Source organism: Cygnus atratus, chromosome Z, assembly GCF_013377495.2.
Source record: "Cygnus atratus isolate AKBS03 ecotype Queensland, Australia chromosome Z, CAtr_DNAZoo_HiC_assembly, whole genome shotgun sequence".
Taxonomy (NCBI): Eukaryota; Metazoa; Chordata; class Aves; order Anseriformes; family Anatidae; genus Cygnus; species Cygnus atratus.
Window position 1 is genome coordinate 57330318 of NC_066396.1, and position 15887 is coordinate 57346204.

At 40.6% G+C, this 15887-nt stretch overlaps 1 protein-coding gene across 2 annotated transcripts in view; it reads right to left on the minus strand.

Annotated features, from left to right (window-relative positions):
- Positions 1–15887, minus strand: part of SLCO4C1 (solute carrier organic anion transporter family member 4C1) — an 87215-nt gene that overhangs the window by 24744 nt on the left and 46584 nt on the right. Inside the window, exon 11 of one of the 2 annotated variants that reach the window (XM_050716295.1) lies at positions 6184–6271. In XM_050716295.1, coding sequence (XP_050572252.1) covers positions 6184–6271 — 88 coding nt within the window. Of the gene's footprint in view, positions 1–6183; positions 6272–15887 lie in introns of those variants that run through there. The other variant, XM_050716294.1, reaches the window with a different exon arrangement.

Genomic DNA, 15887 nt, shown 5'->3' on the forward strand with positions numbered 1-15887 from the left:
GTCAACACTTATTTAGTTACTTCAGCCTTGCTGAAAAAAATGTGCTCTTGCACCGAGGAACAGTAAATCACGCACCCTCTGTCGAGACCTGTTTCTGCCCAGGAAAAAAAAAAAGGCATAATGGAACTCTGATGCAGCAAATACTTACAAGCATTCTCCAAGTCCCATAAAATCTTCCTTCACAAAATGGGTCAGAATATAAATGAAGATATCTGAACTAATTCTCACAGGCTTGAGAAGTGGGCCCACATGAACCTGTTGAGGTTTAACAAGTCTAAATGCAGGGTGCTGCACCTGGGCCAGGCAATCCCAGACGTGAGAACAGACTGGGAGAAGAACTCACTGAGAGCCGCCCTGCAGAGAGGGACTTGGGGGCTCTGGTGGACGAAAAGCAAGACATGAGCTGGCAGTGCGCACTTGCAGCCCAGAAGGCCAGCTGCATCCTGGGCCACATCAAAGGATGGGTGGCCAGCAGGTGGAGGGAGGTGATTGTCCCACTCAGCCCTTGTGAAGCCCCACCTGGAGTACTGCATCAAGGTCTGGAGCCCGCAGCACAAGAAGGATGTGGAGCTGTTAGAGTGGGTCCAGAGAAGGGCCTGTAGTGGGCTTACCTGGCAAGATTTTGGTAGTGGGGGGCCATAGCAGTGACTTCTGTGAGAAGAATCCAGAAGCTGCCACATGTTAGGTAAGGGCCCCGCCACTGGCCAGAGTCAAGCCAATCAGCAATGTTGTTTGTGCCTTTGTGAGAGCATGTTTAAGAAAAAGAAAAAAAAAAAAAAAAAAGGAAAAAAAAAAAAAAGAAAAAAAAAAAGGAAAAAAAAAGAGACTGGGAGAGAAAAAGGAGTGAGAAGCAGCCCTCCAGCCCCCAAGGTCAGTGCAGCAGGAGGGCAGGAGGTGCTCCAGGCATGCAGCAGCAGTTCCCCTGCAGCCTGTGCAGGGAGAGGCCCCTGGTGGAGCAGGCTGTCCCCCTGCAGCCCATGGGTCCCACATGGAGCAGATCTCCACACTGCAGCCCGTGGAGGAGCCCCCCAGTGGAGCAGGTGGATGTGGACTGGAGGAGGCTGCAGCCCATGGAGAGCCCCCGCAGGAGCAGGGCCCAGGCTGGAGCTGCAGCCCATGGAGAGGAGCCCATGCAGGAGCAGGGGGTCTGGGGGGAGCTGCTGCCCAGCCGTGGGGGACCCGTGCTGGAGCAGTTTGCTCCTGGGAGATGGATGGACCCCGTGGTACAGAGCCATGTGGGAGCAGTTCTTGAAGAGCTGCTGCCTGTGGGCAGCTCCCACAGGCTCAGTTCGGGAAGGACGGCATCCCGTGAGAGAGACCCCGCATGGAGCAGGGGCAGAGAGGGACCGTGAAGGAGTGGTGGAGACGAAGCATCAGGGACTGACAGCAGCCCCCATTCCCTGTTCCCCTGTTCTGCTCGGGGGGAGGAGGTGGAAGAGAGTGGGTGGGGGAAAGTGTTTTTGGTTTCTTTCCTTTGCTTCTCACTTCTCTAGTTTGTTAGTAATATGCAATACATTTCACTAATCTCCCTACTCAGTGTCTGCTTTGCCTGTCACAATAATTGTTGAGTGATCTCCCCATCCTTATCTCAAACATTGAGCCACTTTGTATCATATTTTCACCCCCTTTTCCTTTGAGTAGGGGGAGTGAGAGAGCAGCTGTGGTGGAAATCGGCTGCCCACCCAAGTAATGATCAAGGATGATCAAGGGGCTGGAGCACCCCTCCTACAAAGGTTGGCTGAGAAAGCTGGGGCTGTTTAGCCTACAGAAGAGAAGGCTCCTGGTTGATCTCATCTCAGCTTTTCAGTACTTAGAGGGGTCTTATAAGAAGGATAGAGAAGGACTCTTTACTCAGATAGATAATGATAGGACGAGGGAATTGTTTTAAACTGAAAGAGGCAAGATTTAGATTAGAAGTTAGAAGGAAATCCTTCACTCAGAGGGTGGTGAGGCACAGGAACAGGTTGCCGAGAGAGGTTGTGGACGCCCCATCCCTGAAGGTGTTCAAGACCAGGTTAGATGATGCCCTGAGCAACCTGATCTAGTGGGTAGCAGCCCTGCCTATGGCAGGGGGGTTGGAACTAGGTGATCTTTGAGGTCCCTTACAACCTGAGTCATTCTATGATTCTATGATAATTCAGAAAATGGCAATCCTAGTTCTGTTTGTTAAAATATATTTGACTTAAATGGGCACCTTTATTCTTCAATGTGTTCTGACAGTTTACTCTTTTTCAGTGTCAAAGAGGAGTATCTCAGTCCCATCTCTCAAATGAAAATGTAGCTTAATGATTTTGTCGTATTTTTAGATGGCTGGTATAGCCATAAGTATTTCTATTAAAAAGAAAAAATGCTTATTTAAGTAGTTTAAAGGACCCCATTTATAGCAAACTTGCCTGAATGTCAGGACAGTTGCAAATTGTAGGGTCAAAAAACAAAAGCATTGGGAGGACACCCATGAATACAGTTGAAGATCACCTTTGCTCTCCACAGAAGGCCCCAGCAGGTGCCAAGAGATTCTCCCCATCAGTGCTTACAGAATGAAGTACTTTCCATCTGCCTTAAATGGTCCCTTGTCAATATCAGAAAAATTTATATCATCAACCCCAGGTTCATCTCCAGAGGACAAGTCTTTAAGCTCTGCAAATTTTTGGCATCCTTATAACAATCATTCAGTGTACAGTTTTATGGATAACATATATTGTTCCACTTTGTGCCATAATTCCTTTTCTTGTCTGTGAAATACCAGTTCTGAAAGTCTATGCAAAAATAAAAACAATGGGACCCTACTTGCCCAGGTGGTCTCTTTTACCAGTACCAACAGTCCTGCCAGACCAGAATCTCAAGTCTCAGGACAATCTTCCACCAGCTGCTCCTGGGGTGCACAAACTACAAACCCTAAACTCTCCAGAGCTTGGTCCATAGCAGTCCCCAGAAAGGATGCAAAAACACTCAGTGGAGAAGGGGACATGAAACGGAAAGTCTCAAGAGCTTCATCTTCATCTTGGTGAGAGATTCATCAGAGCTTCCCCTTAGGAAAGAGTATATATCCCTTCTTCCAACAAGAATATTGTTTGATACTTGAGGGCAATTTATACAAACAAAAAAATGTAGTGTAAAAATGTACATTTTTCAATGAATTGTCATGTTTGTTGGGAAAAAATCTGCATCCAGCTTCTCCAATAATTTCTCCTTAAGCAGTGCAAATCTTGGTAACATAGTCTGTGTTGTTTGGAAGGGGGATAGGGAGAGGTATATTGTTTTGTTTTGCTTTTTTTAACCCCTAGCACTGATCTCATGATTTCCTGATATATGCTTTTGAAGGGGGAAGACACGTAACAGTAGTATTAAACATGCTATTGGTCCTGCCTTGATGCAACATAGAAGCTGACACAGAGATAGAACACTTTCCATATACATAACAGAGGACTTCAGTGCTCTGTTAGCCTGAACAGATCCTGGTTCCTTAGTCATTAGAAAAACAGTGAAAATACATCACCTTTTCTTTCCGAATCCTTTCAGGAAGTTTATGCTGAATAAGGCTGAGAATCTGGTGCATGATTCAGCCATGCAATTTATTACTTAAGCATATGAAGAAGTTACTAGAGCTCTGCTACTATTTTAGAAAGGAGGCCTATACTCACAGCTGTGACCTGCCAACCCTAACATCTGTAACCTGTAGACGTTTAACCCAGGTAATGCAATAATTACTTTTCAGATGGCAGTGGGATCTTTAAAATCCATAAAATATGATTATTGGTGCCACGTTCTAAGTTATATGTTATTGGATATACATTATAGCCAACTACTCTTAAAATGTGTAGCTGATGCTGTAAAGAAGTTTATAGAGGAGTTCAGTAAAATTCTAAGTAGAAGCACAGTAATAAGTGTATATTGAGACAGCCTAAATGGACTGTTTGGAGCAGAGGCAGCATCCTCCACTGCTATGCTTTGGAGTTAGCTTCATTATGACATTTCTGGTTTACTGCCATGATACAGAACACAAAGTGATTTACAGATCCATTCCTTTGTTCAATTATATGTGGAATCTAGCTTCACTAGAGATTCTCCTGTGTTTTAAACTAATGCTTCAGAGTGTTATGATTAGCAGCTTAAAAATTTACTCAGCATGGTCATAAATCCAGCCCACCATAGGCATCTACGTATAAAAAAATAAAATAAAAAATAAGACCAAGCTTCAGTAGGTCTGTATTAACATTTCTCCCAACACACACTTTCTCATTTTAATTAAAAAGTCTTTGCATCATTTCAAGTTGACAAATGAAACCACTAACAAAAGCTTGTTTAGATTCTGCTTAAGTTCTCTTATTTACTTAGCACAAGACGTTTCAGCACCAATTAATCTCAAGGGCAATTCAGAGTTTTTAATTCAGTGATTTATATGATCCCTTGATATAACCGACATGTCAGCTTGTTAGGTTTTGCAGCATTTTCAAGAGAGTCACTACCCATTAATGTAAGATCAGTATCATCTTTATATACATATTATTATTTCAGTAGGAAGTATTTCAACAGACACTGTTGGTTGCGAAGCTCAGCACTTTTACTACATTGAAGCCCTCCAGAAGATCATATTAGAAGAAAGAAGCAGGATCACCGGTCACCTGTTGAGGGGGAGGGAAGGGGAAGCTACCTACCTCTTAATATAAAAATAACTGTTCGTAGCTCTTCATTATTCCTTTACATTTTAGTACATTCATAGAGATAACCTTGCACCTCCCATCCAGACATTAGGCACTTCTGCTGTTTGCAGCTAAACACAGAATTGCAATATATTTGTAAAGCCTGTTTCTGTAAAGTTATTGCACTTACAAGTATACAAACCATACATCATTAATGTTTTTTACAATTAATTTACCTCTGTGTATTTAAGTTTTCAGCTCATTCAGATAGACATAGTTATTCTGTAGAGTCACTCCCTCAAAAATTTCTCCAAAAAATATATATTTTTCAGCATATAAACTATTCACAAGCCATTAGCTGTGAATATTAATTCTTTATTGGTTTTGACTGAACATGAAAATCTCATAATAAGACTTTCCTTATTAGAGAGATCCAAAAACAAGTGTGGCACAGCTTTTGCTCCCACAAAAGATATGCAACGGCTGCTGCTACTGTTAACTGAAGAGTGGAAGTTCGGGTTCTTTTGACTTGCTAATCTTTTACTAAGTGAAAGTTACTAAACATTTAGTTGCAATTATTTAGGAATTAATGAGGGAATTTTGTCTTCCCTCTCTATGCACACTTTGAGCTATCATCACGTTAATATTGCTGGAGATATTCCTGGATTACTAATGGCTAATGAACATGTAAGGCCTCTTACACTCTCATGCCAAAGTGCTTAAAAATGAGACATTTATTTTCACTAAAAAAAAAAAAGGGGGGGGAGATTACCAAAGGAAAAAATAAAAAATGCCATTACTTGACCTCTAAATTTCAGCACACTTCACATTTGTGTGGGGCTACTCTCAAAGTAACTAATTTTCTCTAAAACATACATTTTTCCCAGTGAATAGACACTAGCTACAAATTCCAGTTTTAAAATTGCAAAGGGAACAAACAAACAAAAATCCCAAGGACAAAAAGGTAGTCTACTTCAATTAACTCAAACTTTTTAAAATAGCATTTGAAATCCACTTTAATTTAAAAAATCACTTTTCAGATATTAGCACGTCACGTAACAGCCTGGCTCTTCCCAGAACAGCAACACAACAGAGGAAAATGGCCAGACTTTTGCCAGAATTTTGTTTAATTATAATTTAATTATATTATAATAGTACAAGTTACATCTTGACATAGCACATAAGTCAGAGGGCAGGGGTACCCTGCTCCATTTGCACTTGCCAAGTCATAAATAAAGAAGCAATAACACTCCAAAACTCTGCCCCAGAGTTTGCCCTGATCTCAGGGAATCCTGTTTCGTAATATCCTGCTCCATCTAGCGGCTGAAATTCTCAAAATCATCAAATCATCACAGAGACGATGTATGCAGACAAGAGCTGCTTTGCCAAGATGCAGTTATATATATATCTTAACACATGTACTCATATATACACACACAAAAGGTGGAAATTATCAAACATTAGGAACTTCGTATGAAGAAGTAACATTCTGCATTATTAATTTTTCCCTAAAATATTATTTATTGCTTCTCATACAACATACCATGTGTCCTTGCTGCACTCCATTCTCAGCATCAGGCCCCGTGAAAAAATATTCGATTACAGTGCTGTAATTGCAATCACAAACTTCCCTACAAAAAAAATATATATAAAAAATAATAAATAAAAATAAAAAATAATAACAAAAATGCACTATTTTATTGCCAAATCTTGGAAACAGTTCCACAAAATACCACTGATAGCAAAGTGCATATGTTGGGAGGTTTGAGTTTCAAAGTGCCCAGCACTGTACAAAACACATCTATTAAGTTCATGTACAAAATATAAAAAAGACAAGCTGCAAGCACATATCCACAATGTATTTGAATTTATATTGCAGAAAAAGAAAAAATATAGGTCAGCACAACCCAGGGTATCACAACCTAAGCTTATAGTGAGTAGACAACTGACGTATTTCACAGAAGTATTTCTGTCAGTATCATTTTAGTGTATATTTAGTAAATTTCACTATACATGTCCAAATTAAGCACTATCTCTGTTGAATAAACTACACTGTGTTACTTTGGTAAAGTGGTTTTTGAGAAGTAACTGTCCTTCCTGGGTTTTGCATTGTGGTTTTACAGTACTATTTCCAGGAGCGATGTATATTCAGCAAAACACATGAAACTAGTCAAGTTTTTAAACTGTGCAAAATACTAAACGTAATATAAACATAATAGATAAAAGTAAATCCAAGCAACTAACATTAATACCAGAATTGAACAAAATGACAAACAATAATTAATTTTATATGCTTCTCTTAAAGGGCTGCTGTCCTTCATGGATGTGCCTTCTTTCAACCATATTTTGCTTAACAGCACAACTAATTATGACATTCCATAGAAAAATCAAGTTCCTATTTGCCTTTTTCTAGATTTTGCTTTGCTACTTGAACTCTAGGTAGGCCAGGCATAATGTGTTCAGATTCAACCCCAAATAGCAAAGTATTTATTCACAAGCTACATGTTTTCAGAGCAGCTATAAAGCAGAAGACCAGACTGAACAGACCTATAATTTGAAGCAACTGTGTTCCATTTGATATATGTTATAGTAAAAGAAAAGTAATTAGTTTCACCTTACCCCCTTACCAGCGAGGACATAAGAGTTTTTAAAACACCTTTCCATCCTTTCATCTTTACACATCAAGCTAAGCATAGAACTTCCACTACGACATCATCTTTTGCCATATTTTGGTTGTCAAAGACTACTAGCTTGTTGGGTTCCCTATGAAAATAAAGTCTGAAATACAGAAGCTATTTGATTATGAATTCTGCTACAAGTAGACATACTGTAATATTATGGAGTAGAAATACTACCTTTTATGCTACTGGAAAGATAAGTTTTGTGTTTAAAGCTGTAGTAAGGAAAAACAATAAGAAAAATGCTGGATAACTTCTAGAGCTTTTGTTATTTCTAGTGCCAGTATATAGAAATGTTAATAATATTAGAAGTACTCATTCAAGTGGAAAGATTCCAGAGTAGACTCACTAACAAATCTAAGACTTAGGACTTTTCTGATGTTAGGTGCATTAATTAAGTTCAGACAATACAAAAATTTCATGATCATTCATCTTAAACTTATTTGTACAGCTATTGAATGTAAAGGGAAAAAAAAAAAAAAAAAAAAAAAAAACAACAATGTTTTCATATATGTACAGTGTGCATATCCCAGAGATATCATAGATGCTGTACAATCTGAATAAGCAACAATCACAACACTACTTAAATTGTGACAGTTACATATAATCACCATCCTTGTGCCCATGGTATCCCCAAGCATACTGTGAAGGATAGAAGTAGTTTTTACACAATGTTTCTTCCTTGATCTAGTGGATTAAAAAGAATGGATTCCAAGCCGCTCACAAAAAATAAATAAATAAATAAATAAATAAATAAAAATAAAAAATAAAAAATTCTGCGTACTGAGTCCTTTTAAATTAGAAAGAACTTTCCTTTTGTTGCTTTCTTTGTTGACATTTTAATGGATCAAATGTAAAGGTAAGTATGGGCAATGACGTACACAAAACATTTTAAAGAAAAAAGCACAAGCATTTCAGAAGACATTAAAATACATTCAGCTTGTAATAGCAAAATTCTTAACACTAGGCACTTACTAAGAAATAATCTCCTCAGGAGTTAATGGTCCTACATGCAGTTGAGGACCATTAACTCCTCCCAACTGGTCATTAAGTGGCAAAAGAACAAGAATTCAATTGTGATTAAGAATCATTCATTTAGTTCTTTGGGTATTAAGACACCTTCTTCACACTGAAACATTAAAACACAAAGAATTTAGCTTTTCTGTTTCTTCAGTTAACATCAGAGTTGAAAGAAAAGAGAATCACCATCCATAAAGAATCATCATAATTAAGCTGTCAACATTTGCAGTTCATTAAAATAAATTTCCTGCCTGATATATCCAGAGCACATGTACCTTGTCCGAATATCCAACCAGGAACTATCACAGGGGATTAAAGGAGAGAAAAAACATTATTTCTAAAGGTTAAGTTCAGATCATTTACTAACGAAAAATGGGCAGGCTGCATAAAGACTACCTCCCACTGAATTGAGAGACATGATTTCTCTAGGAAATTGGGGGCGGGGGGGGTGGTGGTGGTGGTGAGGAATGTACTACAGCTTCAATATGCAATCATGAAGATGTGACTTCATGGTATTATCATAGGATCATTGATTTGAAAGGACTTCTGGAGGTCTTCTAGTATAATGTCCCACTCCAAATGCTCATTCAAATGCTAGACCAATTTGCTCAAAGCCTAGTTCAGTCACATTTTGAAAATCTTCAAGGATTCACATCCTCTCCAGGAAATCTGGTTAGAGTCATTGCGTCACTGTAAAGCCCTTTTTATATCTTATAATGTATCTTTCAGTTGCCCCCTTATAGAATAACAACATAAACACCACTTTCATCTGCTTCTATTCCTGTTTTGGTAGAAGGCTTTTTAAAAGTAAATGAACTGTCATGCTAAATAAGACTAAGAAATCTTAAATGATAGGTGAACAAGCTTGAATCTTTACTCGGTCAGATAAAGCATGCTTTTGATTAATGCTTCACCAGGCTTCCCATCCTCCATGGCAGGGTGAATATTGTTCCATCACTGTGTAATGAGCTTACTCTAATTCTCCCAAATCGGTACCCTTAGAAGGAGACTGTCCCTTCATCGTCCTCCTCGGTCAACCCCACCACCACTACCTTTGCTCATCCCTGCAATGGCCTCTTCTTTTTGTCAGCATAACATTTTGCTCAAAAAATCAAATCACAGAAATGGACATTTAAAAAATACTCACCTAAGGGATGGGTTAAATTCTGGGCAATGTGACAACACAAGCACAAAAGGTGCTCTAACCTGACTGGGGATGTCTCAGTGCTATTTCAGTAAAATAAACATAATATCATATCATGTTTTAAAACTATCGTGTAGATTTACTTTTAATATGACAATGACCACTTCTAAATATTTTCATTATTTCCAAGCAGCACTTGGAAGGAGATACTAGGCTGTATTTCTGAGATTTTAGTCATTCTCTGCACCATAATAAAAAAATCAGGCTGATTTTGAACAGGAATGGACCAAAAGCTAGAAGTACTGAAGTTTAAGTTGTCTGTGCAAAGAGGTCCTTATTCTTTCAGTCCTGAAGGGCAGAGGGGTCCAGGAAGGCTGGATGCTCCTCAAGAGGAAAACCTTAAAGGCACAGGAACAGGCTGTCCCTGTGTGCCGCAAGATGAGCTGGTGGGGAAGAAGACCGGCATGGCTGAACAGGGAAATTTTGCTGAGTCTCTGGGAGAAATAGAGAGTTTGTGTCCAAATAGAGAGTTTGTGGAAGAAGGAACAGGCAGCTCGGGGAGAGTACAAGGAAGTTGCCAGCATATGCAGAGAGGAAATCAGGAAGGCTAAAGCCCAGCATGAGCTCAACCTTCCCAGTATGGTAAAGGATAATAAAAATGTTTTTATAAATTTGACTTCAAGAGGAGGGCCAAGGAGAATCTCTGTCCTTTACTGGACACAGGGGGGAACATGACTACTGAGGATAAGGAAAAGGCTGAGGTTGTCAATGCCTTCTTTACATCTGTCTTTAATAGTCATACCACTCAGGGTACTCAGCCTCCTGATCTGGAAGTCTGGGACAGGGAGCAGAAGAAACCACCCAGAGTTCAGGTGAAAACAGTTAGAGATCTGCTGCTCCACCTGGACTGTCACAAGTACATGGGTCCAGATGGGATCTACCCAAGGGTGCTGAGGGAGTTGGTAGATGTGATTGCTGGGCTGTTTTCCATCATCTGTCAGCAGTCATGGTCATCTGGAGAGATCCCAGATGACTGGAGACTTGCTAATGTGACGCCCATCTATAAAAAGGGTCATAAGGAGGACCCAGGGAACTACAGGCCTGTCAGCCTGACCTTAGTGCCAGGAAGGGTGAAGGAACAGGTGATCTTGAATACAATAATGCAGCATATGCAGGACAACTGGCAGATCAGGCCCACTCAGCATGGGTTCATGAAAGGCAAGTCTGCCTGACCAACCTCATCTCTTTCTATGACCAGGTGAGCCACCTGGTGGGTGAGAGAAAGGCTGTTGACGCAGTCTACCCAGACTTCAGCAAGGCCTTTGACAAGGTCTCCCACAGTGTTCTGCTGGAGAAGCTGGCAGCTCATGGCTTGGACAGGTACACTCTTTGCTGGGTTAAAAACTGGCTGGGCGGCCGGGCCCAGAGAGTGGTGGTGACTGGAGTGAAATCCAGCTGGCAACTGGTCATGAGTGGTGTTCCCCAGGGATCGGTGTTGGGGCCAATCCTCTTTAATATCTTTATCGATGTTTTGGATGAGGGAGTTAAATGCAACCTCAGTAAGTCTGCAGACGACACCAAGTTGGGAACTGTCGGCCTGACAGAGGGTAGGAAGGCCCTGCAGAGGGATCTGGACAGGTTGGGTCGATGGGCAGAGGCCAATGGGATGATGTTCAACGTGGCTAAGTGCCGGGTCCTGCACTTCGGCCACAACAACCGCATGCAGTGCTACAGGTATGGGAGAGAGTGGCTGGAAAGCTGTGCAGAGGAAAAGGACCTGGGAGTGCTGGTTGAACATGAGCCAACAGTGTGCCCAAGTGGCCAAGAAGGCCAACGGCATCCTGGCTTGTATCAGGCATAGTGTAACCAGAAGGACCAGGGAGGTGATCCTTCCCCTGTACTCTGCTCTGGTGAGGCCGCACCTCGAGTGCTGTGTTCAGCTTTGGGTCCCTCACTACAAGAAGGACATCGAGGCCCTGGAGCATGTCCAGAGAAGAACTACAAAGCTGGTGAAGGGACTGGAACACAAGTTTTGTGAGGAACGGCTGAGGGAGCTGGGGTTGTTTAGTGTGGAGAAGAGGAGGCTTAGGGGAGACCTTATTGCTCTCTGCAACTACCTGACTAGCAGTCAGGTATTGGAATGGGTTGCCCAGGGAGGTGGTGGAGTCACCATCCCTGCAGGTGTTCAAAGGAAGGTTGGCCATGGTGCTTAGGGACATGGTTTAGTGGGTAATATTGGTGGTAGAGTGATGGCTGGACCAGATGATCATGGAGGTCTTTTCCGACCTTAATGACTTTGTGATTCTGTGATTCCATATGCAGTCTCCAAACCACTTTGGTTTGTTTACAATCCTGATCAAACGATTTTGATAAAACTGACTCTATCACTTAAATGTCTTAGAGCCAAAACAACTGGAGAAAGGAAAGATATTTAATTTGCAAAATGCATCAACAGGATTGGCAGTGAAATTCCGACTCCAGACTGTTTATATTAGTGCTGATATAGGAAGTGGAATGAACACAGCTTGAATTTCACATAAATCACTGGGCATGCTGTGTGGGCTCTTAGCAAAATCTTGCTTTGACTTATTAACTGAGTTCATCTGATCTGGAAGCTTCAACAGAAAATAAATAAGGACCACCAAGATGTAGTTTTCACAGAAACACTTATCCAATCATGCTTTACATGACTGTTTTACAGAAAAGTTGTTTCTTCTTTTCATAGTGTCGCGTTAAGGGGTGTAGCCAATTAACCGTTATGGGTCCGGTCGGATTCAGGGTACTGAACTATCACAATCACAGATTCACCAATAAGGCATTAACCAATATGGGTCTGGTCAGAGTCAGAGCACTGAACTACCACAGTCACGGATTCACCAGTAAGGTATAACCACCCTTACTCTAGTCACATTCAGTGAGAACTATCACGGCTAGGAACAGTGCCGGTAAGTGCAATTTATTAAAGCAACAGGTACACAGGTTCTTTGGATTGCTGGCAATAGTTACTGTCTGCAAAAGCAAGCTAGCATGCATGAAATACACAGGTGCGCAGCCTGGAAATTAACATGTTAAAAGGCACAAAGACTCTATAGAGATTTCTAAGTTTCCGCAGAGACACACAGTATAACCAAGTGTTCAAATCTCACCTAAAGGCGTCCCAGTGGGGGGGGAAGAGAGGCTCAGCTCGTCGACTCATCCCAGGAATCAGGAGGTCCTTGGGATGGTATATTCCCTCGTGATGGTATCTCCCCTGATGGTGGTATCTTAATGATAGTATCTTCCCCTGACATCCCCTCTCTGTTAGGCCAATTTATATTATTTTCTATCTTTTAGGTGGAGCTTAAGTGACTCTAGTCAAGCATATCTTAGTTATGATTGGTGAAAAGATTTCCCGTCTCCGTTTAAAGGAATAGGCTCGGAGAAATTCAGAGTGTGTGCTCAGTGAGGGATGGTCACACCTTGGAGGCGGGTATCTTTTGGGATGGACGTGTGTTTTGGTATTATAATGAAATTATAATGAGCAAAAGTACACTAGAGTACAGCATTTGTCAAAACATGACAGGTCGTTGGCTCAGGGTAGCAAAAAGTGCGGCTTATCAGTCTCGGTGTGCACAAGAACAATCGAGTCCCCACCTGGTCACAGAGCCTAGCCGTGGTGTCTCCACTCCACTCTATGCTCCATACTGTTCCTTAAAGCCAGCACACCAGGTTCCCCCAGTGTGACAGCATCTAAGGTTGGAAGCCTAGGGAACGCTCAGGTAATGCAGCTACACCCTAACCCGAAAGCCTTTTCAATGCTGTACATTTTCTTTAAAATGTGAATGTTAGTTTTATTTTCCTGGTTACTTTAGGCAATTGCACCACACATAGTATGTTCTGTTGTATGTTATTGTATGTATAGTATTTTCTCCTAAAAGTAAAGATGGTTCTCCATTTATGGAACAATCCGGAAAAAAAAAAAAAAAAAGGGGGAAAAAAAAAAAAAGCTTTCACCAGATATAGGATATTCAGCCTTTCTTGTTCATCATATTCCCTTTTGTACCATACTATTTACTAGTTGCTGCTCAGAGAGATTGGAGGTAACATGACTATAGACAAATAAATAATCTGCTCAGTGTAAGCTGAGACAATCTTGTTAATATGTTGCTGGGCTTCAGCTACAGTCTTTTCTTTCAGCAGGTCTTATTAGCTTGAGTTTAGCACCAAACCAAATAAAGCCACATGTCTTGTCAAGTCAGAACAGGAGCAGGACTAGATCCCAGCTGCTTGCAACATACCATGACAATATTTTCATTAAAGCCTTCATTAGGACAATTAGCTGGAAAGTAGAAGATGTGCATTCCAACTTCAATTAGCACAGAAATATAATTAGTTGAAATACAGTTATTAAGACAAACATAAACGCTCATCTTCAAGCACATGGAGAAGTTTGCAAAACAGAAGCTGAGGTATCTATACAACAATTATAGCTATTATGGCAATACAGAAAGTACTCCCACATTTTTATTGCTTCTCCTAAATTCACTAGGAAGTATTTCCTTCAATAAATCTAGTTGTTGGTGTGATATGCACAACAACTAGAAAGTAGGACAGTTAAAACAGATCTATCACCATGACCCAATACAAAGACAGACTGATGGCTGCTCCCAGTGATATTGAAAGTCTGTGCAGTATTTGCTCAAATGGAGATGGAGATAACTGGGGAAGCTGCTCTGAGGAATGAAGGAAGGAACCCCAAATCTGAAACCACACATCTCTCTAACCTCACCTTGTATTGTGGGAGCACAGCGTTATTTACTGAAGAATGCAGATACTAAGAACTGGTCTACATTCAAAGGTAAAAAATAACCCTCAGTTTCAGGTACTTGTGGCTTAAATCAACAACAAATTAAGTTAGACATTAATGAGCCTGGTTAGAAAGATAGCATTATAAACAAGACCATACATAGCATATTTCTCTAACACAGTTCTGCAATCACATTGTTTCACAATAAAGCCCAACACCAAACAGAAATACCTCCATAGGACCCAGAGGTCATTCAATTCTCTAATGATTACATCTGCTCCTGAAGATAAAATCTGAGGATTATGAAAGAAATAAGAGGGAGGAACTGAGTAAGGGAAGAAAAAAAAAAAAAAAAAAACGCTATGCATATAAAGGATAAACTGGCTCATCTAGCTGTTTCTGAGCATGGCACCAACAACTACAGATTTGTACTTGTCACCTAACAGCCTATTATTGTCACCTCAGCAATCATTTTAATAGAATAAAACTCTGAAAACAGAAAGTTATACTACCCACTAAAACTCTACCCTGGTTGTAGCCTGTCACCAGCAGATTTATTTGCACTTTTAGCATACAATTCTAGTGTTCAAAATCACATTTTTCAAGAGCTTTAATTTAAGAGAATATGTTTTTTATCTGTTGTCCCAAGACCTCTTATAGGCTAATTCGGTTCCTGGCATTGTGAAAGTTTTAATATTTCCTCTATACGTAAATTCTACATTATGTAAAAAATATTCTAGAAAAAAAAAAAAAAAGTATTGCATACAAGTTGTAATTGTTAGATTTCCATACTGACAGGCCCTTGAAAAATTCAGCCTCACAGCTTCCACTGCTAGTGTAGCAACCCAAACCTTCCGAATGCCGGTGAAGCATGTGGCACTGGTGTGTGACGCCTTCCACAGCTTGTAAAGAGCCATTCGGGCCCCATACCCACACTATGCCCAACAGAGGCTCACCTCCATGCTGGATCTGTGGGCACAGGTACTGCATGGAGCAGGCATCTGTCCTGCTTTTTGGTGCTGAGTGACTGAACCTTTATGATAACGTTTTATCAAGGTCAAGGAAGAAGAAGGGCAGAAAACAATTCCAACATGCTGACACTGACACTTCATGTTTCAGATTTTAGTCCATTTTAGTTTTGGGGAGAAAAAAAAAAACAATAACAACAACAACAAAAAAAAAACACTAAGTTTGTGAGAAGCTTTACAGGGCTAGGATACCCCGTGAAAAATAGCAGGCAAACCCAAGATTCTGAGGCTAATGCTGTAGAAGGGAAAAGGTGTTTTGCAGAGGCACATAATTCTTTCAGAAAAAGGCTCTGCAACAGGGTTGAATTGGAAGTGATAAAAAAAAATCATCATCATCATCCCTTTCCCTCTGCAGAGAGAACAATAAGATTTAATGGTTACTGGTGTATTGCCCTGCATCAGATGCTGACAGTTACAATTTTACTTTCATTTTAATTTTCTGCTACCAATATGCTGATTTCAGCAAATGAAGTTGCTGCTTGAAGAAGTAAACTCCCATTAGGATCATAATTTTAAGAGACCAGAAACTGCTTATACTTGTATTGTTAGATTATGTAGCCACTACAGTGTAGTTAATAATTTAGAAGCATT